This window comes from Salvia miltiorrhiza, unplaced genomic scaffold, assembly GCF_028751815.1.
Source record: "Salvia miltiorrhiza cultivar Shanhuang (shh) unplaced genomic scaffold, IMPLAD_Smil_shh original_scaffold_419_1, whole genome shotgun sequence".
Taxonomy (NCBI): domain Eukaryota; kingdom Viridiplantae; phylum Streptophyta; class Magnoliopsida; order Lamiales; family Lamiaceae; genus Salvia; species Salvia miltiorrhiza.
Window position 1 is genome coordinate 4845 of NW_026651545.1, and position 25181 is coordinate 30025.

At 38.2% G+C, this 25181-nt stretch overlaps 2 protein-coding genes and 1 non-coding gene across 7 annotated transcripts; 2 read left to right on the top strand and 1 right to left on the bottom strand.

The window, feature by feature from the left end:
- The first annotated feature begins 406 nt into the window (after window positions 1–406).
- Window positions 407–5646, top strand: LOC131004566 (pentatricopeptide repeat-containing protein At1g62914, mitochondrial-like). Of its 5 annotated transcripts, XM_057931274.1 has the most exons (4): window positions 409–2455; window positions 2825–2971; window positions 4298–4503; window positions 5182–5646. In XM_057931274.1, the coding sequence occupies exons 1-3, from the start codon at window positions 499–501 to the stop codon at window positions 4330–4332; spliced, it is 2139 nt and encodes a 712-aa protein (XP_057787257.1). In that variant the 5' UTR covers window positions 409–498; the 3' UTR covers window positions 4333–4503; window positions 5182–5646. The 5 variants fall into 5 exon arrangements, with proteins under 5 accessions (XP_057787256.1, XP_057787257.1, XP_057787260.1 ...); XM_057931273.1 differs by lacking the exons at window positions 4298–4503; window positions 5182–5646 and having other exon boundaries at window positions 407–2455; window positions 2825–3249; XM_057931277.1 differs by lacking the exons at window positions 4298–4503; window positions 5182–5646 and having other exon boundaries at window positions 409–2513; window positions 2825–2960.
- A 2857-nt stretch (window positions 5647–8503) lies between these two features.
- LOC131004569 (pentatricopeptide repeat-containing protein At1g62914, mitochondrial-like) lies at window positions 8504–11756 on the top strand. The gene is made up of 2 exons (XM_057931278.1): window positions 8504–10635; window positions 10874–11756. The coding sequence occupies exon 1, from the start codon at window positions 8560–8562 to the stop codon at window positions 10555–10557; it is 1998 nt and encodes a 665-aa protein (XP_057787261.1). The 5' UTR covers window positions 8504–8559; the 3' UTR covers window positions 10558–10635; window positions 10874–11756.
- Window positions 11757–20100: 8344 nt separating this feature from the next.
- Window positions 20101–20207, bottom strand: LOC131004570 (small nucleolar RNA R71). The gene has a single exon (XR_009095061.1). It is a non-coding gene; the product is annotated as a small nucleolar RNA R71 (small nucleolar RNA).
- Window positions 20208–25181: the final 4974 nt, after the last annotated feature.

Genomic DNA, 25181 nt, shown 5'->3' on the forward strand with positions numbered 1-25181 from the left:
CAATAAGTTTTATTTACTTAATATACTTCTCGCTTTATGTGCAAAATTTTATTTTATTTTTGAAAAATCTTATTTACTTTTGCAAATTTATATAATTAACTATTGCAAATTTATATAATTAACTAATCATTGAGTTTTATTATTAACAAATTAGTTACAAAATTATAGCTTTTCCAAAACTAATATCCGGGTCTCAAAAAAAAAAAAACTATTATCCGAAATAAATGAAAAATTGAACTTACTATTTGACTGAGTACTTTTGTCTTTTTCTTTGGCAGGCATTATTAACTAATTAGTTACAAAATTAAAGCTTTTCAAAAACAAACATCCGAAGAAAAAGAAAAGTTTGACCGAGTAGTTTTTTCTTTTATATTTTATATTTTACATCTTTTATCTTTTACTATATATTCTATAAATGAAACTCTTCTTTCTCACTTTTGTACCTTACTTCAGATCTAATCTCTCTTTCTTCACATTAAATCTCACCGCCGATTAAGGATGATGGCCAGAAGAGCTGTTGTTTCTGCAATTGATCTCATTCATCGAAGAGGATTTCTCAATCCATGGTCGCAGCATCAATCGGGTATTCTCTCTCCTCTGTTCTCTCTCTTCTCTTCCGAGGCTTTTCAACCTAAGCGGTCTAGAATCGATTTCAGTTGTGTTAAAGAAGTAGACGATGTTATTCAATTGTTTCAAAAAATAAAGAGTATGCGGCAAGAGCCTTCTGTTCGCATGTATAACAATCTTTTGAGTGTTACTGCAAAGATTGAGCAGTATGGTTTTGCCCTTTATGTGTTCGATGAAATGCTTAGGATGGGTGTCCCAGTTAATAATTACACAAGGAATATTGCTGTCAACTGTTGTTGTCTCTTGAAAGATATATACTCAGCTTTTTCTATAATGGGATTCTTTCTCAAGAGAGGTTACGAACCAAATGTAGTGACTCTCAGCACTCTCATAAAAGGGTTATTCTTAGTTAATAAGGAGGTTGAAGCCGTGAAACTGTTCGAAAAGATTTTGGATTTAAAACTTTGCGAGCCAGATGGTATTATGATTCTGCATGTGACTGATGGGCTATGCAAAGCTGGACAGGTCGTTGAAGCCCATGATTGGCTTCATAGATTAGAAAGTAGTGGATGGAGTCCCGATGTATACGCTTACAATGCACTAATTGATGGATTTTGCAAGAGTGGAATGGTGGACAATGCCTTCAAGGTTCTATCCAAAATGGTTGGGAATGGTATTTTACCTGACGTTGTCACTTATAGTTCCATTATTAATGCATACTGTAAGGAAGAAAAGATGGAAGAGGCTGAGAATATGTTGGAAATTATGATGCAACAACATATTTGTCCTAATGTCTTCACTTATTCTTCGCTTATTAAAGGGCTGTGCCTGAAGGGTGAAATCGAAAGAGCGAAACAGTTACTTGATTCCATGGTAGAGAGAGGCCTTAAACCCAATATTATTAACTATAGCACCTTGCTAAATGGATATTCCAAGAAAGGAAGCTTGGTTGAAGCATGGCTTATTTTTCTTGAAATTCGCGATAAAGGTCTCAAGCATAATGTGCAAACTTATAGTACATTATTGGATGGGTTGTTGAAGCGTGGGATGGTTGATGAAGCTCTGCTTCTGCTGTCCGAGATGGTGGAGAAGGGTATCTCGCCTAATGTTGTCACATGCAGCATATTGATAGATGGATATTGCTCGCTTGGCGAGATGGTTAGAGCTAGACAGCTCTTCGATTCAATGCCAAAGAGGGGAATCAAGCACAATATATTCACCTATTGTATCTTGATTAAGGGATACTGCAAGGCGGGAAACCTTGATGAAGGGTGGCGTTTCTTCGATGAAATCTCGCGTGTAGGTCTCAAACACTCGACCGTGTCATACACCACGATGATGCATGGGCTAATATGCCTAAGTAGTTTTTCAGATGGGTGGAAGCTTTTCCAAGATATGGAAGCTCAGAATCTACATCCGAATCTCTACACCTACACCATCTTATTGGACGGCTTGTGTAGGATCCGTCGGATTAATGAGGCGTTGACATTTTTTAGGTTGATGGAGGCGAAAGGCATGAATCCTGATATCGTAACGTACGGTGCTCTGATCAACGGCTTGTGCAAAGGCCGAAGACTTGATGAAGCTATAAGGCTCTTCAACCATCTCCCTTCCAAGGGTTTAAATCCGAACGTACAAATCTACAACATGATGCTCGACTCCCTCTACCATGAAGGGCGCGAAGGGGAGGCTAGGAGGTTGATGGAGGAGATGGACAGGAGCGGCTGCGCGCCTGATGGCGTGACGTTCAACATTATTGTGTGGAATCTGGTGAAGAGCAAAAGGGTGCATGAGGCGATTCCTTTCTTAGAGGAGATGTGCAGGAGAGGATTCGTGGTTAATTCCGAGATCATTTATGCTTTGCGTGATGAACTAAGAATTAGAGAAGGTAAAGATGAGAAATTGCAAGAGATTGTTAAGAAAGTTTGTGCTCAAAATTGAGAGAGGTCTGCAATCTACTCTCAGCTTTTCTCTTGTCTCTAACGCTTGGATTATTCAAGGGTTGTGTACGTTTACAAGGTAATTTTACTTTTGGCGTTGTAAATTCAAATGCTTTTGTACGTTTACAAAAAAAGTGTTGTAGATGTTTACATTCGCTGCTAGTAATTTTGCTTTTGGCATTGGAATTTTTCTTGGAGATGTCTACGACTCGAATTGACTTTTAAATCTTGACAAATTGTGCAAATCATATAATATCCTTTCGTTGTACACACATTTAAAGTGAATTTCCTTTACAGTGTGTCTAAATTTTTTACAGGGAAGCTGAGACTGCGAAGAAGCCTTTGTGTAAGGGCTACATTGGTGTCCCACGGAAACTCAGCCGGGAGCACAGGGACGTCAAGCTGGCTCAGATATGCGGCACCATCGCCTCAGGCTCAGATGAGAAGCGCCACGAAACTTCTCGGTAAGGAAAGCGATGCTGCTCTTGCAGTTCGTCTCCGTGGTTTTCATATTGTAGGGAGAATTGTGTTATTGCAGCACTCAGGACGATGTCTCATTTAAATCTTTTATTTTTTTCATTTCTTATTTAATTTGATATATAATATGTAAACAATAGATTTTAAAATAAGCAAGTTATATTAATTTAAAGTTATAATACATAAAATATTTTATTATTATTATTTTCCTTGAAAATGTAATGCTATTTTACTTGAAATTTGAACCGTATTTCAGTTTTTTAAAATTATCAAATTATGTATTTTATTTACTTTAACGAACATTAATTCAATAATTTCATTTAATTAATTGAATATTAATTGGTTTTAAATTATAAATTACAATAATATGTACGCAAGCTTTCTCAAATTTTCATGCAATCAATTGATTATTAATTAATTCTTCAAATTGTATATTAAAAAATGTACGTACATGTACTTTCTCGGTTTTGGGGCTCTGATGAGAAATGAAAATATGGTGTGAAGTCCGGTTATGTCTGTGTGCTATTAATTACTAGTTTCAAAAAATAAAGAGTATGCGGCCAGAGCCTTATGTTCGCCTCTACAGCAAACTCATGTGTGTTAGTGTAAAGATTGAGCAGTATTATTTTGCCCTTTATGTGTTCGATGAAATGCTTAGTGTAGAGAATATTGTTGTCAACTGTTGTTGTCTCTTGAAAGATATATACTCTGCTTTTGTTGTAATGGGATTCTTTCTCAAGAGAGGTTACAAACCAGATGTCGTGACTTTTAGCACTCTCATAAAAGGGATATTCTTAGTTAATTAGGAGGCTGAAGCCGTGAAACTGCTCGAAAAGATTTTGGATTTAAAACTTTGTGAGCCTAGATGTGATGTTTATACCCTGCTTTTCAAAAAAAAAGAAAACAATTAAAAATAAGGTAAAAGTAGGCATAAAAGTAAATACATATAAGAATATTCAAATCCCAATTCTAGATTATATATATACTTTCTGCTTCTACAAATTCATATGAAATCTCACATTTCTTGTCATAAAAGAGCAAAAATCTCTCTACAATTGCAAACAAAGTTTTGTCCAAGAAAATGAAGACAAAAATCTTGGGTATTTCTGCATGTTTTTTGATCGTGGTATTGGATGTCATTGCGATGGTTCTTGCAATGAAGGCCAAGGAAGCTCAAAACCATGTAATTTTTTTAAAGAAAAATTCCATATTACATATTTTTTTTATACATGTCTAGTTGAGTTTTGTTTTATTTTATTTATATATATTTATTTTCCAATCTTTGGTGTCATATTTCATATTTCACTCATCAGGTCAAGCATATGAGGATGTGGATATTCGAGTGTAAAGGGCGAAGCCACGATGCGTTCGTGTTAGGCGTGGCTGCGGTCGTGCTTCTTAGCGCGGGTCATATTCTTGTGAATTTGCTAGGGTTGTTGGGCGCCACCGGGCGAGATGAGTCGCAGAAACCTTCACCGCCGAGCAAGAAGTTCTCCAAGGCGTTCTTTCTTTTGATATGGTATTAAAAAAACATCTTTCAATTCCAATTTTTTGATGCACCTTTCGTCGTCCGTTTTGAACCTTGTAGCTTGACTTTTGAGTCGCATCTTTCGTGCATTTTTGAATAAATCTTTAAGAAATAAATATTTGAAATAAGCGGATTCCCTTTTTTTTTTTTTGGCACCCCTCGTCTGTTTTGAACCTTGTATCTTGATTTTTGAGTCGCACACCCTTCGTGCAATTTTTGAATAAATCTTTAAGAAAGAAAATATTTCAAATAAGTCATCATCTCTCAATTCCTTTTTTTTTCCTTTGCATTGTATCTCGATTTTTGAGTTGCACCCTTCATGCATTTTGAAAAAATCTTTAAGAAATAAATTATTCGAATTCCGATTCGTTTTTTTTTTTTATTTCTTTTGCATCCCTCGTTCGTTCTGAATCTTCTGTCTTGACTTTTTAGTCGCACCCTTTGTGCTTTTTCAAATAAATCTTTAAGAAAATATTCTAATCGATTCGTTTTTTTTTTTTTTTGTTTCTTTTGCACCCCTCGTCCGTTCTGAACCTTGTATCTTGATTTTTGAGTTGCACCCTTCGCATAATTTTGAATAAATCTTAAGTAGGAAAAATATTCTAAATAGATAGGATCATGTATGTTCAAATCATTAAAGAACTAAGTTGGCCTTCTCTCTCCCTCTAGGATCTTCTATGTGGTTGGTGTGACAATGTTGGTGATTGGGACAAGATCAAATGAAAAGAAAGGAATATCATGTGGCTTCACATACCACAACTTTCTACCCAAAGGAGGCATTCTCTGCGTGGTTCATGCCATCTTATCTCTTGCATATTATGTTACTTCTTCTGCTCCCCTCTACACGTCCACTTAAACTGGTTTTGACTATTGCGAATACGACAAATTCTTCTGTATGATCGTCTGCACGGTGTGGACAATCGTATAAGAGACCTCCTCATCGTGAATTTGGATTTTTCCTTGTTAAGAAAAAATTAATTGTATACTACTAAATAGGAGTTTCATAGTTGTATGTTTTTCAGTTCTCTTAAGTCCTTTTGATCGCTGTAGTAACATAATTTTCAATTAATACGAAGTCAAGTGGAATATGTAAAAGTAGAATGTTTGAATTAATTGAATTGTCATCCAATTGAATCGGATGGATCTTTTTATTCTTACTAGGTTATTATTAAATTATAATATGAACTTTAACGTGATTTACAAATATTACAAATATTATTTGTATTTATATCCGTTATTTGCTTAGTAGACCCAATAAAAATGTTCAATATCATAAATATAATCTCTACACATTAATTTCAATCGGCGTTTTTAGCCTAAATTTACAAATATTATAAATATAGTAAGAACTTATATATGTTATTACTTTGTAGTCGATCCAAAAATTTAATATTATAAATATAAATAGTAAGACGAAATTTTTTACTTGAACTATTAAGTAAACAACAAATATAAATACATATTATATATGTAATATTTTAAATTTTGAGCTAATTTGAATTATAAATAAAATCACCATGTGGTAAAAACTCAAAACTCAGATTATAATTTAAGAATAATTCATTACTTATTAATTAATATTGAGACGGATCTATGTGTTCTAGTGTGGGGGCACGCATGCCCCCGTAATTTTTTTAAGTAATTATATACAGATTTATATATATATATATATATATATATATATATTTATATATATATATATATATATTTAAATAAAATATATAATAAGTAACTTTTTAAACTCTCAATTCGCAATACATTAGTTCCACTTACCCATTTCTATTTGTTTTGCAAACAAACTTCACTTCACTTTTTTGAATTATTATATCTTGTTTATCTATAAATTGTATTTTTATTCTAATTTTTAACTATAATGTACATTTATTCAACTTTTTTGTATTAACATTATCCCTACAAATTATACACTTATTTTACAATTCTATTTACATTTGAGGACAAGCAAGGAATTAAGTGTGGGGGGTTGTTTACCTCGTTTTTGGGTAGCATTTGTGAGTCTTTTTGTTGTGCATTCGAGCATGTTTCGTGTCTTTTTGCACTATTCTTCACTTGCTCGATGTTATTTGGTGGTGTTATTGTTGTGTGCAGGAATCGGGAGTAATCGAACTATTTGGCATCGTTTTGGGACTTTTTGGCCCATTCAGCGAAAGGGACCCACGGCGGCGCCGTCTCACGGCGGCCGCTGCCCCACGGCGCGCGCCGTGTGCGTTTGTGGAAGGCCAACGAAGGGCGCCGCCGTCCCACGGCGGCCGCCGTCCTTGTGCGTTTTCGGCAGTTACGTTTTTCCATTTAAAAGCCGAATTTTAGGGTTTTGGAGCACACTCCCGCTTCCCATAGCCTCCTAGCCGATTTTCCACCTTTCTACCCTAGTTTTGAGAGATTAAAACATGTTCTAAACATCTTGGATTGCTTGGGATTGAATTTTAGCTTGGATTATTATTGCTTAGATTGGAGTTTAGCTTGGATTATTGTAAGACGGTTTCTCCCTTTCCATATTGATCTATGGTGATTTCCTTTTGCTCTAGTTGGATGATTGGTGGATTGAGTATTTTAATAGTATAATTATGTTCTTATGTTAATGATCATTGTTGATTAGTCTTAGGATTTCTCATCCTTTGAATTGCCTAGCTTTCCTTCATTTAGTGTTTGCAGTGTTTGTGATTTCAATCGTGTTTGATGCTTAGTGAATACTATATTATTATTGTATGAGATGTTGGAGTTTGTTACATGTGATAGTTGATTGAGGTTGGCGATTTTAGTAGACGATTAGTGTTACAACGTTCATGGTGTCTTATGATAGATTATTTCCATTAGCTTAATGAATATAATGATGATGTCCATTTGTCTTATGCATAATCTCTAGTTGATTCCTTTAAGTTAGTTGTTTCATGTTCTTCAATTGTTGCCTAGATAGTGAGAGAGAGTTACGCCAGACCCAAAATATTGATTAGAGTGTTTAGGATTTACAGTTTTCTTGTGAGTAGCACAGTTAAAGCCCTGTTAAGCCTTCCGTGTGAGACGATTTGAGTCACCTTACTGCCCTAGGACGACCTCGTATAAATTCGAGTCCATCCGCTAGGTGTTTTTGGATGAGTTTCGTGGACAAATTAACTGAAATAATTTTTTTAACGTATTTTATATTTATAATTATTTTGTGCCCCACAATTAAAAAAAATCTAGATTTGGCATCAATTTAGTTCGAATAGCATCATCTTTTGGCATGTACTCCGTTATCTTAAGTATTTGAGCTTGATCAAACCTTAGCCTAATCAACTAATATACGAATTACAAGTCTTAATTTGGTGTAAATCAATTAACTTTTTACATAATTTAAAGTCTTGGGAAGCTCTCGTGCATTTTGACCTAATACAAAAATGCCTAACTTGCAACAGAAATAATCACAAAAACTATAGAAAAAAATGTCAAAGTACGTAGGCATACAAACAAAATCAAATCACCCCTCCAATTACATCACTTTAATTAAATTCATTTGTTTTCCCTAAAAAATCTCATTTAATTTGATCAAAGTTACAATAAGTTTTATTTACTTAATATATTTCTCGCTTTATGTGCAAAATTTTATTTTATTTTTGAAAAATCTTATTTACTTTTGCAAATTTATATAATTAACTATTGCAAATTTATATAATTAACTAATCATTGAGTTTTATTATTAACAAATTAGTTACAAAATTATAGCTTTTCCAAAACTAATATCCGGGTCTCAAAAAAAAAAAAAAACTATTATCCGAAATAAATGAAAAATTGAACTTACTACTGAGTACTTTTGTCTTTTTCTTTGGCAGGCATTATTAACTAATTAGTTACAAAATTAAAGCTTTTCAAAAACAAATATCCGAAGAAAAAGAAAATTTTGACCGAGTAGTTTTTTCTTTTATATTTTATAGTATTTTACATCTTTTATCTTTTACTATATATTCTATAAGTGAAACTCTTCTTTCTCACTTTTGTACCTTACTTCAGATCTAATCTCCCTTTCTTCACATTAAATCTGACCGCCGATTAAGGATGATGGCCAGAAGAGCTGTTGTTTCTGCAATTGATCTCATTCATCGAAGAGGATTTCTCAATCGATGGTCGCAGAAATCGGGTATTCTCTCTCCTCTGTTCTCTCTCTTCTCTTCCGAGGCTTTTCAACCTAAGCGGTCTAGAATCGATTTCAGTTGTGTTAAAGAAGTAGACGATGTTATTCAATTGTTTCAAAAAATAAAGAGTATGCGGCAAGAGCCTTCTGTTCGCATGTATAACAATCTTTTGAGTGTTACTGCAAAGATTGAGCAGTATGGTTTTGCCCTTTATGTGTTCGATGAAATGCTTAGGATGGGTGTCCCAGTTAATAATTACACAAGGAATATTGCTGTCAACTGTTGTTGTCTCTTGAAAGATATATACTCAGCTTTTTCTATAATGGGATTCTTTCTCAAGAGAGGTTACGAACCAAATGTAGTGACTCTCAGCACTCTCATAAAAGGGTTATTCTTAGTTAATAAGGAGGTTGAAGCCGTGAGACTGTTTGAAAAGATTTTGGATTTAAAACTTTGCGAGCCAGATGGTATTATGATTCTGCATGTGACTGATGGGCTATGCAAAGCTGGACAGGTCGTTGAAGCCCATGATTGGCTTCATAGATTAGAAAGTAGTGGATGGAGTCCCGATGTATACGCTTACAATGCACTAATTGATGGATTTTGCAAGAGTGGAATGGTGGACAATGCCTTCAAGGTTCTATCCAAAATGGTTGGGAATGGTATTTTACCTGACGTTGTCACTTATAGTTCCATTATTAATGCATACTGTAAGGAAGAAAAGATGGAAGAGGCTGAGAATATGTTGGAAATTATGATGCAACAACATATTTGTCCTAATGTCTTCACTTATTCTTCGCTTATTGAAGGGCTGTGCCTGAAGGGTGAAATCGAAAGAGCGAAACAGTTACTTGATTCCATGGTAGAGAGAGGCCTTAAACCCAATATTATTAACTATAGCACCTTGCTAAATGGATATTCCAAGAAAGGAAGCTTGGTTGAAGCATGGCTTATTTTTCTTGAAATTCGCGATAAAGGTCTCAAGCATAATGTGCAAACTTATAGTACATTATTGGATGGGTTGTTGAAGCGTGGGATGGTTGATGAAGCTCTGCTTCTGCTGTCCGAGATGGTGGAGAAGGGTATCTCGCCTAATGTTGTCACATGCAGCATATTGATAGATGGATATTGCTCGCTTGGCGAGATGGTTAGAGCTAGACAGCTCTTCGATTCAATGCCAAAGAGGGGAATCAAGCACAATATATTCACCTATTGTATCTTGATTAAGGGATACTGCAAGGCGGGAAACCTTGATGAAGGGTGGCGTTTCTTCGATGAAATCTCGCGTGTAGGTCTCAAACACTCGACCGTGTCATACACCACGATGATGCATGGGCTAATATGCCTAAGTAGTTTTTCAGATGGGTGGAAGCTTTTCCAAGATATGGAAGCTCAGAATCTACATCCGAATCTCTACACCTACACCATCTTATTGGACGGCTTGTGTAGGATCCGTCGGATTAATGAGGCGTTGACATTTTTTAGGTTGATGGAGGCGAAAGGCATGAATCCTGATATCGTAACGTACGGTGCTCTGATCAACGGCTTGTGCAAAGGCCGAAGACTTGATGAAGCTATAAGGCTCTTCAACCATCTCCCTTCCAAGGGTTTAAATCCGAACGTACAAATCTACAACATGATGCTCGACTCCCTCTACCATGAAGGGGAGGCTAGGAGGTTGATGGAGGAGATGGACAGGAGCGGCTGCGCGCCTGATGGCGTGACGTTCAACATTATTGTGTGGAATCTGGTGAAGAGCAAAAGGGTGCATGAGGCGATTCCTTTCTTAGAGGAGATGTGCAGGAGAGGATTCGTGGTTAATTCCGAGATCATTTATGCTTTGCGTGATGAACTAAGAATTAGAGAAGGTAAAGATGAGAAATTGCAAGAGATTGTTAAGAAAGTTTGTGCTCAAAATTGAGAGAGGTCTGCAATCTACTCTCAGCTTTTCTCTTGTCTCTAACGCTTGGATTATTCAAGGGTTGTGTACGTTTACAAGGTAATTTTACTTTTGGCATTGTAAATGCAAATGCTTTTGTACGTTTACAAAAAAAGTGTTGTAGATGTTTACATTCGCTGCTAGTAATTTTGCTTTTGGCATTGGAATTTTTCTTGGAGATGTCTACGACTCGAATTGACTTTTAAATCTTGACAAATTGTGCAAATCATATAATATCCTTTCGTTGTACACACATTTAAAGTGAATTTCCTTTACAGTGTGTCTAAATTTTTTACAGGGAATCTGAGACTGCGAAGAAGCCTTTGTGTAAGGGCTACATTGGTGTCCCACGGAAACTCAGCCGGGAGCACAGGGACGTCAAGCTGGCTCAGATATGCGGCACCATCGCCTCAGGCTCAGATGAGAAGCGCCACGAAACTTCTCGGTAAGGAAAGCGATGCTGCTCTTGCAGTTCGTCTCCGTGGTTTTCATATTGTAGGGAGAATTGTGTTATTGCAGCACTCAGGACGATGTCTCATTTAAATCTTTTATTTTTTTCATTTCTTATTTAATTTGATATATAATATGTAAACAATAGATTTTAAAATAAGCAAGTTATATTAATTTAAAGTTATAATACATAAAATATTTTATTATTATTATTTTCCTTGAAAATGTAATGCTATTTTACTTGAAATTTGAACCGTATTTCAGTTTTTTAAAATTATCAAATTATGTATTTTATTTACTTTAACGAACATTAATTCAATAATTTCATTTAATTAATTGAATATTAATTGGTTTTAAATTATAAATTACAATAATATGTACGCAAGCTTTCTCAAATTCTCATGCAATCAATTGATTATTAATTAATTCTTCAAATTGTATATTAAAAAATGTATGTACTTTCTCGGTTTTGGGGCTCTGATGAGAAATGAAAATATGGTGTGAAGTCCGGTTATGTCTGTGTGCTATTAATTACTAGTTTCAAAAAATAAAGAGTATGCGGCCAGAGCCTTATGTTCGCCTCTACAGCAAACTCATGTGTGTTAGTGTAAAGATTGAGCAGTATTATTTTGCCCTTTATGTGTTCGATGAAATGCTTAGTGTAGAGAATATTGTTGTCAACTGTTGTTGTCTCTTGAAAGATATATACTCTGCTTTTGTTGTAATGGGATTCTTTCTCAAGAGAGGTTACAAACCACATGTCGTGTAATGACCCGACTTTTTATTAAGGATTATATACTTTTAATTACTGATTTAAGGATTGATTATGGTAATTAGAGTTCAGCATCCATTAATAAAATACGAACTTATATGAATTTGATAATTTATATATGTGATGATTTATTTTTTTATTTTCAATAGATGATGCACTCAAAATATATTTTGAGTCCATTAATTTATTGTGGAGAATTTAACACTGAAGTGTTAAATATGAATCTTTTATCGATTGTTTACTTAAGCCCATGAGTAATTTAATTTATGTTAGAAGCAAGCTCAAATGGATTTTATGCTTCAATAAGAATTAGGCTTATATGTCTTAATGTATTTAAATGAGTTTGAAACCATATAATTAATACATTAATCTCTTAGATATTTTATTACATATATAATCCTAAGCATGCTGAATCCTAAGCATGCTGAAGAATTTTGAGCGCATGCTGAAGAAATTCTTCAGTCATACATACTGGCTGAAAATGTTCATACCTGTAAGTTGAAAAAAATTCCACAATCCTCATCCATCCAAACCACCCCATTTTTCTTTAAAACCACAGCCACTTTCACCATTCTCACACCACCATTTTCAACTACTGCAGCCCAATTTCACAGCCAATTTTAAGGTAATGCAACAAAGAAATTTCTGCATCTTTCCATTCTCTTCCCAAATTGATTCCTAATTTTTGTGATATACAATATCTGCAGAGACTATTATCCACCTACTCAAGGTATCATCACTCTCAGGGAACCACCAATTCATACCAATTCATACGGCTGTTCTGATATTTCACAACATGTTTACATATGCACATATGAACTGAAATTTACAGACTAGTTCAGTTTCAAGAAAAGAATTTCAGATTTCAATAAGCATTTACAGTATTTGATTTTTGCTCAAAATCCTATGCTATTTTGTGAACTGAATTGTGGCTTGAACCTACTGTGTGTGTGAGTCAAGGTCAGGGGACGGCAGCCGCGGTGGCTGCCGGCGGTCGACGGTCGGCGACGGAGCCGAGGTGGTCTCCGATCTGCCAAAGAGGGAAAAAGAGATGAGTATTTCAGATTTTTAATTTAGAAAATGGAAAAAGGGGGAAAATAGAAAAGGAAGAAATTAGGGTTTACCTTAGGCTGCCCGTCGATCCAGAGAGAAAGGCGAGGGAGTCGAGGGTGGCGACACCTGGTGGCTGGTCGCGGTGGCCGAAGGAGAAGAGGGGAGGGGTGAATTTTCGATCTGGACTTTGGGGGCTGAGAGAGAGCGGTCGTGGTTTGGGGTCTGGGTTCTGAAACGGCACGGCGGCTTACCGCTGTCAGTTCGCCGGAGGGAGATGGCGGCCGGGGCGGTGCAGGCGGCTGCGGGCGCTCTTCGGGGTGGCGCTATACCCGCTGAACCGGTCGCAGATGGTGGAGCTCGGGGCGTTATAGGGGCGCCGGGTTTCGGTGAGTGAAGGGAGAGCCGAGGGTGGCGCGGCCTATCGCCGCTGCTCCTCAGGCGAATTCCGTGGCGGAGATGGCCGGAATCGAGCGAGAGAGAGAGATGATGAACAGTGTTCTTTTCTTGATAATTGAGAGAGAGAGAGAGAGTGTTCTTTATTGATAATTGAGAGAGAGAGAGAGTGTCTGCTTTAATAAAAAAAAGAAAGGGAGAGAACCGATAATTTAGAGAGAGAGAGGAGAATTGTCGGTAGTGAGAGAACCGAGAGTGAAGACTTATGGGGAGAATTTTTGGACTCTTTTATTGGGCCTAATTCATTTTATTTGTTGGGTCGGGGATTAATTCATTGGGCCATCTTTTTATTTCTAACTGGGCCGAATTTATTTAATGTTCTTGGGCTGGAATTTATTTAATTCTATTGGGCCTGTTTCAGATTTGTTTAGTTCAACCCAGCTGTTAATTCGTCATTTGGGCCGATTAAAGTGTCTATTGGACTAAGATTAATTCTTTCCAGTCCACATTAATTATTACTTGGACTCCTATTATTTATTAATAATGGGTCTCGAATTTATATTACTTGGGCTCCTACAATTTAATTGATTAAGTCCAATGAAATTTATTTATTTAACCCAATAAGAATTATTATTTTAGGCTTCTGTATTAATCCTAATTATTTTAATTAGTGATTAATATTAAAATTTACTAATTATTTTAAGGGTGATGATGGGCTCACTTATTGGGCTTCATGATTTTATTATCTTGGGCCTCAATATGTTTGGGCCTTATTCAAAGAAAAATATGATAGACTTAATTTATCTAATTAATTTGGGCTTATATCTATTTAAATTATTTGAGCTCTTAATTATTAATTTAAATTGAGCTTGATTAATTTAATTATATATTGACCTTTAAATTAATTATTTAAATGGAGTTCTTTATTTCAAGTATTTATAAATGGATTATAAAATGAAATTTTTGAGTTAAACTCTCATTTAAATTAATTCTTTTCAAATGACTTATTAATATGGATTATTTGAAAATGATTAAATGATTTTAAAAATAAGAAAGCATGATCTATGATGATATAATTTATCTATGTAATATTATAGGATTTGTTTTTAAATGACGGAATATTTGACTTGATGACATAAATAGAACGAGTTATGATTAATGCGCATGTTGATGTTCGACTAAATAGTTTCGAACCTAAATGATAGTTATGTGATAATGTTTTGAGTTTAAGGTTTTGACGAGATAAGATTAATAATCCGACCTCATAAGACGAGCTTTAATTCCTTAAATAGGATTAGCATCTCATAATTTAATTAAAGGAATATGAGTCATGCATAATCATTTCACGCATCCTCATTTATTGAGATTTTTCGAGAATTAGAATCTTATTTTATTTTCTCGGATTAAAGGTCAAGCACCAGAGTTAGAGCTAAACCGTGAGTCTGCTATTCAGGTAGGCTTTCTACGTATAAACTAAAATTATATATTAGAATTGTTAAGACTTTATGCTTATGAATTTAAATGATATTGTCAATGCCTAAATGCTTTATGTTTTATTATTAATTGCCTATCTGATGTTAATCGAATTCGGATTCTGGATGGGACCGCAAATCCCTTCGGAATTAGTGTACACCTTGTGATCGTGAGTCATCTAGCGGGTTGGCCGATCATAGTGTCCGTAGAGGGAGGCCTCCCTCTCGGCACGAGTTACTGATATGGTGATTAATGATATAAAATACCTGCGCGGGTTATTGATGAAAGAAATGATATTATGTTTGGTAAATACGAGTCTTTAAAGGAAAACCCTCGTATATTACTACTATTGAAAGGCTTGACAATAAAATATTATGCATGTATGTAAATTTCGGCAAGTGTCCACTAAGTACTTTTGTACTTAGCCCTGCATGTATTTTTAAATGTGCAGGTTGAGCTGTGATCGAGGATGTAGTGTGCAAGCGGAGCTTTTGTCGATCTAGGATGATTACCTCAGAGTAGAGTATATGTCTTCATACATATGCTCAAATTGTTATTCCGCTGCGAACACTGATTATGTTAAGATATTATGTCATTTGTCAAACAATATGTATTATTTAATAATGTACTAAAACCATTGAGTACCCCGTTTTGGGATAATATTATGTACGGTCCCCTTGTGGCCTTCATTGATATCTAGATATTTCGATTGATTTCTTTATACAAGTCGAGTCATCAAGAAAACGAATATGCCCTTTCTAAATCCCGCTCCTAAATTCCCTCCCTTAGTCGCGATTTTCCCGAATTTGCTATCCTTAGCAAGTGCGGTCGTGACAGAATGGTATCAGAGCATTTCTTTTGCTCTGAGTACTACTCATTCCTTCTAAGTTGAGTCTAGATTAAGTAAGTAAATACACTTTGAACTAGTTGACAAAAGCTTGGCACTACATCTCGTCACGCTCAACGGAGGTTATGGTAAGTACTTTCAAGTTTTAATTAAGTTAATTTCTTGAAATGTATGAAGCATGAATAAGTATGACTATGGTATGAATCACAAGAACTTAGAACTGTTAAGTTATATATGCTCACTCTCACGACGGAACATAGAAGAGAACTTAGGGAGATGCCTTAACTTTTTCTTCATGTTACGATGACATCGACAATGACGGTCGAAATAGAGAAAGAAGAATCACACGAAGGGTCGCATGATGAAACCACGAGCATGAAGATTGAGCAGCGTAACGAACGCCAATAGTACGTTGATGGCATGGGCATAGCTTAAATATTCGAGTGTTTTTCTACGATAAGATCTCGAATTAACTTGGCCTTTCGAACTTATTTTGTTGAAACTTTTAGTGCTCGTTGTTAGATTTAAGAAAATATCATCATCACATAACAAGCCCTAAGTTCGGTAAACAACGACACTAGAACTATATGATAGTCGAATTGGTAATCTGTGATTAAGTATTAAGAACCTGTATGGCTTGAGTAAATGCTAGATTTAGATGATGAGGTGTTTTTGCACGTTATGGTTATTGAACCAAACTTGTTTTCCGATTTTAGATATTTAGAACCTTATCGCCTTAAGTTACTTGTCGTGTGCTACTTTTGACGATAGAACTTCCTTTGTTAGATGGCGAGGACTGTTTTCACCCGACGACGACCACTGCCCCCATGGGCTAGTCCAGAGGAGGTCGAGCAGTCCTACCGTACCTATGCTCCATGTCACGGGGATAACCTCGGACAGTTCCTCGCAGGTTTTCACAGACACTGGGTCGAGGCGAGTGCACATGGAGTATCAGGGTATGACGGTATCCAGAGGTTGATCTTACTGTTACCTTCCGAGTGGCAGGGATGGGCTAGGCAGATTTCTGCCCACTACATCTTTCGCCGAGAAGATTACCACGACCTCATGGGAGACTTCCCTAGCTTTATTGCGGAGCTTCAGATCTGTTTCACTTTGTGGGGCCGCGCCCCTCTAGGGCCCTACATCCTTCCGGGAGACTACGTACAAGTGGGGACGCCTATGCCAGCGGAGACACCCGCTACTGCCCCTGAGTCTCCGATGGCCTTGCCACGAGATTCTCCACCACGTGCCTCAGTTCTAGGGCGCCGTGGTAGGCACGATGACGAGACAGGCCCTTCTCGTCCACGGGCTCGTAGGGATTTCCCATCGCCTCCTGACTCAGTGATCCGAACTACTGCCACTCCACCACCACTGATACCTACGATAGACGCAAGGTTTGAGGCTGCCATGGCAGATGTCGACAGGGTCATGGCCAACATGAGAGAGTTTCTAGATAGGGGCAAATACCCTATGCAGGAGGATGACGATACAGCACAGTATGGTACGATGAGAATTACTCGTCCCGAGCCCGTGCCAACTCCAGCTCCGATCAAGCCTCGTGCCACGGCCAGGATCAGCACCAGAGACGATCCGATCCGTGAGATTGTGGACGATATCTTCCGCTCAGCCCAGATCATGCAGGAGACAGGCGAGGGCCAGGGAGAGACTTCGTTGCCCAGCTGGGAGCCGGGCGAGGATGAGGAGGAGGACCCCGAGGAGGATGAGGAGGAGGACCCCGAGGAGGATCCAGAAGAGGACCCCCTGGCGTCACCGAGGAGCAGTCGTACCGCAACTCAGGATTCACAGATTCGATAGTTTTTAGCTTGTGAATGTACTCCGGAAACGATGATTCGTTCCAATGACTATGATTTTATTTATGTTGTTTCTAGCTAGCATTAGTACGGAAATGTTGATCTCTAGGACGTTCCGTGAATAAAAAAACCCTTTTGTGATTGCTTAACTAGTAAGCTGGTACATCATAGGGAGTACTGGATAGACTTTACTTACATTTTGGGTTGACAATGTAAAAGCCCTCGATGAGACAATTTTCCATGAGATATAAATGACCCTAGCATGGGTTTTCTACGACGATCTCGTGTATGTTTTATGTTTCTCTACGGGTTTTATTCTTCACAAGTCAGTTAAGAATGTAGTAACTTTGAATAATGTGACTTGTGTATGCAACGGTTCCTGTTAATATCTTAGTTTTGGAGTTATGATAAGTTAAATTTGACAAACAGTTCTTTATTAATTGCCTTAGAGATTCCTTTATAGAATGTATTAAAAAGGGTGTTTGTAATTTGCAGAATGCCGCCTTGACAAACATGGTTTTCGTACCTCAATTCCACATGATTTGTTGTCATTTCCCTTCATATTTTGATTACTAATATGTGTTTGTATCCCAATTTTGTCCTAACTGTTGAGTTTTGATGCTTGGTGTAGCTTTTGGAGTGATTTCAGGGAAAATCAAAGATTAATTAGAGAGTTTTGAAAACATTAGGTTAAAGCTCATCTCGAGAGGAATCCGTGAGCGCAAACGGCGACCAAATCGGAGTTCGGACGAGGGAGAACGGAGCCGAACAAACGGACTGCGCATAAAGCCCAGGCGCCCGCGGTCCGGGCCGCGGCCACGGGCCCGACCGCGGGCCTCTGTCCAAAATTGCCCAGTAACCCGCGGTCCGGGCCGCGGCCGCGGGCCCGACCGCGGGCCTCTGCTCCAGAGCAGTCCAGAACGTTTTTGACAGGCACCCGCGGTCCGAGCTGCGGCCGCGGCCCATGACCGCGGCCTCCCCTGCTTCCAGCCGCGTTCTCAGCCGCGGTTCATGCCGCGGCCGCGGGGAAGAGGCGGAGATCCGTCTTTTGGTGGGCCCAGACGCGATTTTTGCCCCAAAACTCCATTTTTCCCCTCTTTTCTCATATCTTTCATCTTTCTCACCCATTTTTCCATCTTCCCCAATTCCTCCACACCAAACCCTAGCCTCCATTAATGCTCACACCTACCTTTTGAAGAAGCATTGAAGAAGAGAGAAGATTCAAGAAAGGCCATTAATAGGATTTGTCACTCATTACTCTCTCTTTCATATATGTATTTCTTTGATTTAAGTATGTTGTTTGTGAACATGGTAGGCTAAAATCCCCCATTGGTTTGGGGGTTAGGCTAGTAGATTATGTAAGAGATTGATTATTATGCTTAATATATGTCTTGATTATTTCCTTGTTATTATCTTTTCAAGCCCTAGCTTTAATTCTTGTATGGATTGTTGGCCACTTTCTCTGCATTTCTAATTTGTGATTTGAATCGGGAGAGGATAATCACAATAGATTAGGAGCTTGAAACATATTGACTCAATAAACCGGGAGGTTGAGAGTTGGGTGAGAGTATACCGATCATTTGTGCTCTTGGGAGTTATAGGTTAGAAGTTGACCGGGGACGGCAACTATGACCCGTAATCTACCGTTTTAGTCGTCCGGGAGGGGGCTAGAACTAGTGGGGAGATCACTCTAGATAAATAGGAATATCAAGACTAATATTGAGCTAATTTGAAGTCCATTGCTAATCCATCGATGCCTAATCCCTAAACCACCTTCATCACTTAATTAATCCACTTTGTTTGATTGTTCTTATTTTGTCTTTGAATTTGTTAGTTAATCAAATCATTCACCTCCTTGTTTAGTTTAAATAGCTCTAGCATAATGACTTAAGGTAATCACTAGAATTTGACTACTAATCCTTGTGGAATACGACCTTGCTTCCCTATATTGCAACTACACCGTGCACTTGCGGCGTAGCGAAAATAATAGCGAACAAGTTTTTGGCGCCGTTGCCGGGGATTAGTTTAGTTTCTTTGCTTGTGATATTTTGCTTCATTGTGCTTAACTACTTTAGACATTTTACTTGCTTTAATTTTTGTTTTCTATTTTAAGATTGTGATTTGACTCTTTGTTCTTGTTGGTTGATAGGTAGTGTATGAATACAAGGTCTAAAGGTGCACCTCTTATACCTATAGACCTTGAGGTTGAAGCTTTTTGCCGACACAACAAAGCAAGAACAAGAAGAGATAGAGAGTTGGAGGAAGCTATGGCGGAAAATTTCGATTTAATCCGTCAACTCCAAAGGCAATTGGAGGACATGCAAGGGCAAATCAATGAGCAAGAGGCTCAAAGGAATGCACCACCACCACCACCTATTAGCAATATGTTCCAACCCGTGGTCCAACAAGTGGGAGTGCATGCCCCGAGAATCAATGCCAATAATTTTGAGCTCAAGCCGGCCCTCATCAACATGGTGCAACAAAATCAATTCGCCGGTCTTTCTCAAGATGACCCGAATGGACATCTCGGCAATTTCTTGGAGATATGCGATACTATCAAGATAAATGGAGTTCCGGAGGATGCCATTCGACTCCGACTCTTTCCCTTCTCATTAAGGGGCATGGCCAAGACATGGTATCAATCTTTAGAGATTGGTTCCATCACTACATGGGAAAAAATGGCTCAAAGGTTCCTTATCAAGTTCTTCCCTCCAAGTAAGACAATGAAGATGAAGAAGGACATTGTCCAATTTCATCAATTCGATGGAGAGACCTTCTATGAAGCTTGGGAGAGATTCAAAGAGATGATAAGGAAGTGTCCCAACCATGGTTTGGATCAAAACACCATTATTTGCTCATTCTATACCGGGTGTAGTGGTGAGATGCAAAGAGACATGAATGCATCGGCCAATGGAGCATTGTTGGAGAAGAGCCACGAGGAGGCCACCCACATCATAGAGAACTTGGCCGCCAATAGCTACCAATTTCCGGGGGAGAGGACTATTTTGAAGAAGGTGGCGGCTACAACAAGCTCGGATCCGATAGCTCTTTTGACAGCTCAATTGACCGCCATGAATAACAAGATTGATGCTATGTCAATATCAAGGGTAGAGCCCGTGGTTGAAGAACAAACTAGCTTCGAGGATGTGAACTACATCAACAACAACAACAACCGAGGCCAAGGGAATTTCCGGCCTTCACATCAAGGTGGTTATCAAGGCCAAGGGCAAGGGCAATACAATCAAGGATTTCAAACAAATCGCCACCCAAATCTTGCCTATGGTAATCCCAATAACTTCTTGCAACCACCGCCCGGATTTGCGGTGAGTGATGGCATGATCAAGGAAGAGAAGAAGCTCAACCTTGAAGAGATCTTAATGAAATTCATGACGGCCACTCAAGCCCACATGACAAGAACCGACGAAAGGTTAGAGGCTCAAGCAACCCAATTGAAAATGCTTGAGATGAAAGTGGGACAAATTGCTGAATCCTTAAGCAACCAACATCAAAAGGGGCAATTTCCGAGTAACACCGTTGTGAATCCAAAAGAACATTGCAAGGCTATCACTATAAGAAGTGGGAAGATACTTGAAGAGTCCAAGATACCTCCGAAAGTCAAGAACAATGATGAGAACATTTCCTCAAAAATGCAAGGCGATAAGGAGAAGGAGAAAGATGTGTACAAGGCACCACCACCTTATTGCCCACCAATTCCATTCCCTCAAAGACTTCAAAAGAAAAATGTGGAGAGTGAGTTCTCTAAATTCCTTGAGATCTTTCGGAAGGTACACATCAACATCCCCCTTGTTGAAGCTTTGCAACAAATGCCCAAGTATGCAAAATTTCTCAAGGAAGTTCTATCCAAGAAGAAGAAATTAGAAGAATTTGAGACGGTCAACCTCACCGAAGAATGTTGTGCCATTCTTCAAAAGAAGCTACCCATCAAGATCAAGGATCCCGGGAGCTTTACTATCCCATGTGATGTTGGAAATGGTCGTTTTGGAAAGGCCTTGTGTGATTTGGGAGCAAGCATAAATTTGATGCCTCTCTCCATCTTCAACAAGCTTGAAATAGGAACCATTAAGCCAACCACGATTGCTTTGCAAATGGCGGACCGTTCCGTTTCATATCCAAAAGGGATAGTGGAGGATGTCTTGGTGAGGGTTGACAAATTCATTTTTCCGGTGGATTTTGTGGTGTTGGATATGGTTGAGGACAAGGATGTACCTTTGATCCTTGGACGTCCATTCTTGGCGACGGGGAGGGCCCTAATTGATGTTGCAAAGGGCAAGCTCACATTGAGAGTGAATGATGAGAGTGTTACCTTCTCAATCCACAAAGCTCCCAAGCACAAAGATGGGGAAGAAAGAATGAGAGTGGAGGAATGCAAATTGATGCAAGTGATTGAACCTTGCATCAACATGAAAGAAAAATTGAAGAAAGAAAAGGGAGAGGAGAAATCTCCAAGCTTGGAGTTGAAGCTTCTCCCCACACACTTGAAGTATGCATTCTTTGGTGAGAATGAGATACATCCAATGGGGCAAGACCGTGTACTCCAACTCAATGAGTTAGATGAGTATCACACATTTGAGAAGTTAAGCCTCTACAAGGAGAGGACAACAAGTGCTAATGACGAGATGATGCACAAACGGGAGTTTGCACTTGATGATGAAGTCCTTCTCCTCACCTTCCGTCAATCACTACCTCCGGAAAAGCCAAGATCAAAATGGTCGGGTCCTTTCAAAATCAACAAGGTTTTCAATAATGGAGCAATTGAATTGAGAAAGAAGGATGGAAGAACCTTTGTGGTTGAGAAGGAAAGAATCAAGGTGTATTTGCCCTTGAAACCAAAAGTTGAAGTGTTCGTTGGCACCATCCCCGAGCCATGACACCATCGTGAAGACGTCTAGCTCATGACGTTAAACTAAGCGCTAGTTGGGAGGCACCCCAACAAGGTACCCTTTAATTTTTGTATGGTTTATTTTTTTTTTATATGTTAGTTTTTTTTGTGAGTCCGAGACAATTTCTCCTTCTCTTTTCTTCCAAACTCATTTTCACTTTGTGTGAAATAAGTTTGGGGGGAGGGGAGAGATGGATTAGTTGTCTCATCTATCTTAAGCTTTACTTGTTTTTGTTTGTTTTAGTATTGTTGTCTTGTTTTTGTTATTGTTGAATAAATGAAAGCTTGAGAGTTAGTTGGGTTGATATTTTTGTTTTTGTTTTGCTTGGGATAATTGTATCAAACTTTGTGATGTTGATTGAATGTCATTGGGCTTATGATATGAATTGTTTCTTGGAAAAATTGTGTGTATCACTTGTGGATTATGCATGAAAAGTTTGAACTTGTGACAAGTGAGTTAAATGTTTTGCCTCCAAGAACTTGATAATGAGCTTGTAAGATTTGAGCCATTGATTGTCATATTATCACAATCTCATTTTGTTCTTGAGTGTAAATCAATTGAGCATGTATGTTGGTCTCTAGAACTTGCCATGAGTCCTCTCTTGAAAATAAAAGTAGATGTGTTGTTAATATTGAAGTGATTTAAGGCCATCCTTGTTAGCCACTTGACTTAAATTGTGTCCAAATTCTCATATGATCCTAGTTTACCCTCTTTGTGCCTTGTAGCATTTCTTTGAATTAACCAATGATGGGTAGAACTTAGATTGTTAGTGGTTACTTTGATGAAAATGTTTGGGAAATGATTGAAATTGCTTATCAAGCTTTGATTGAGTGAAAATCACTAGTCCCCTATGAGCTTAAAAAGAAAAAGAAAAAAAAAAGAAAAAAAAAATGAAAATGAATGTGAATAAAAGAGCATAAAGGGGAGTGATTTGCCTTTTGAATCATATCATGATAAGTATCACTAAGGGTGAAAAGAAGAAATGTGGGGATATTGGTTTTTGATTGATTAAAAAAGAGAAATGGTGAATTTGACTTGTTCATTGTGATTGTTAGATTGTGGAATATGAGTCATTTGCCTAAAAACACCTCACCTCACCAAAGAGCCCTCATTACAACCTTATGAAAGCCCTTGTTGATCATTATTTATAACACATTGAAGTATAGAGAGTTAGGATAAATGGCAAGCCTATGGTAGATTGCATACATGGTTCAATTTGAGTGCAAACACGTCCAATCTAAACACTTGAGAGTTGAGTGCACCATTGAAACATTCACCTTGTGAGGATTCAAACTTGGATGCTATAATGTTGAACTCACTATCACTTGTGACTTCTTAGAATGCATTTTACTTGTGATACACTTTTGAAAGATTTTTGAAATTGTTGAAGCCTTGAAATGACATCAATTCATGCTCACATGTTTGTTTACTTTTATTTCTAGTCTTTTTGTCGTTTGGGGACAAACAACGCCTTAAGTTTGGGGGGTTGACAAACATGGTTTTCGTACCTCAATTCCACATGATTTGTTGTCATTTCCCTTCATATTTTGATTACTAATATGTGTTTGTATCCCAATTTTGTCCTAACTGTTGAGTTTTGATGCTTGGTGTAGCTTTTGGAGTGATTTCAGGGAAAATCAAAGATTAATTAGAGAGTTTTGAAAACATTAGGTTAAAGCTCATCTCGAGAGGAATCCGTGAGCGCAAACGGCGACCAAATCGGAGTTCGGACGAGGGAGAACGGAGCCGAACAAACGGACTGCGCATAAAGCCCAGGCGCCCGCGGTCCGGGCCGCGGCCACGGGCCCGACCGCGGGCCTCTGTCCAAAATTGCCCAGTAACCCGCGGTCCGGGCCGCGGCCGCGGGCCCGACCGCGGGCCTCTGCTCCAGAGCAGTCCAGAACGTTTTTGACAGGCACCCGCGGTCCGAGCTGCGGCCGCGGCCCATGACCGCGGCCTCCCCTGCTTCCAGCCGCGTTCTCAGCCGCGGTTCATGCCGCGGCCGCGGGGAAGAGGCGGAGATCCGTCTTTTGGTGGGCCCAGACGCGATTTTTGCCCCAAAACTCCATTTTTCCCCTCTTTTCTCATATCTTTCATCTTTCTCACCCATTTTTCCATCTTCCCCAATTCCTCCACACCAAACCCTAGCCTCCATTAATGCTCACACCTACCTTTTGAAGAAGCATTGAAGAAGAGAGAAGATTCAAGAAAGGCCATTAATAGGATTTGTCACTCATTACTCTCTCTTTCATATATGTATTTCTTTGATTTAAGTATGTTGTTTGTGAACATGGTAGGCTAAAATCCCCCATTGGTTTGGGGGTTAGGCTAGTAGATTATGTAAGAGATTGATTATTATGCTTAATATATGTCTTGATTATTTCCTTGTTATTATCTTTTCAAGCCCTAGCTTTAATTCTTGTATGGATTGTTGGCCACTTTCTCTGCATTTCTAATTTGTGATTTGAATCGGGAGAGGATAATCACAATAGATTAGGAGCTTGAAACATATTGACTCAATAAACCGGGAGGTTGAGAGTTGGGTGAGAGTATACCGATCATTTGTGCTCTTGGGAGTTATAGGTTAGAAGTTGACCGGGGACGGCAACTATGACCCGTAATCTACCGTTTTAGTCGTCCGGGAGGGGGCTAGAACTAGTGGGGAGATCACTCTAGATAAATAGGAATATCAAGACTAATATTGAGCTAATTTGAAGTCCATTGCTAATCCATCGATGCCTAATCCCTAAACCACCTTCATCACTTAATTAATCCACTTTGTTTGATTGTTCTTATTTTGTCTTTGAATTTGTTAGTTAATCAAATCATTCACCTCCTTGTTTAGTTTAAATAGCTCTAGCATAATGACTTAAGGTAATCACTAGAATTTGACTACTAATCCTTGT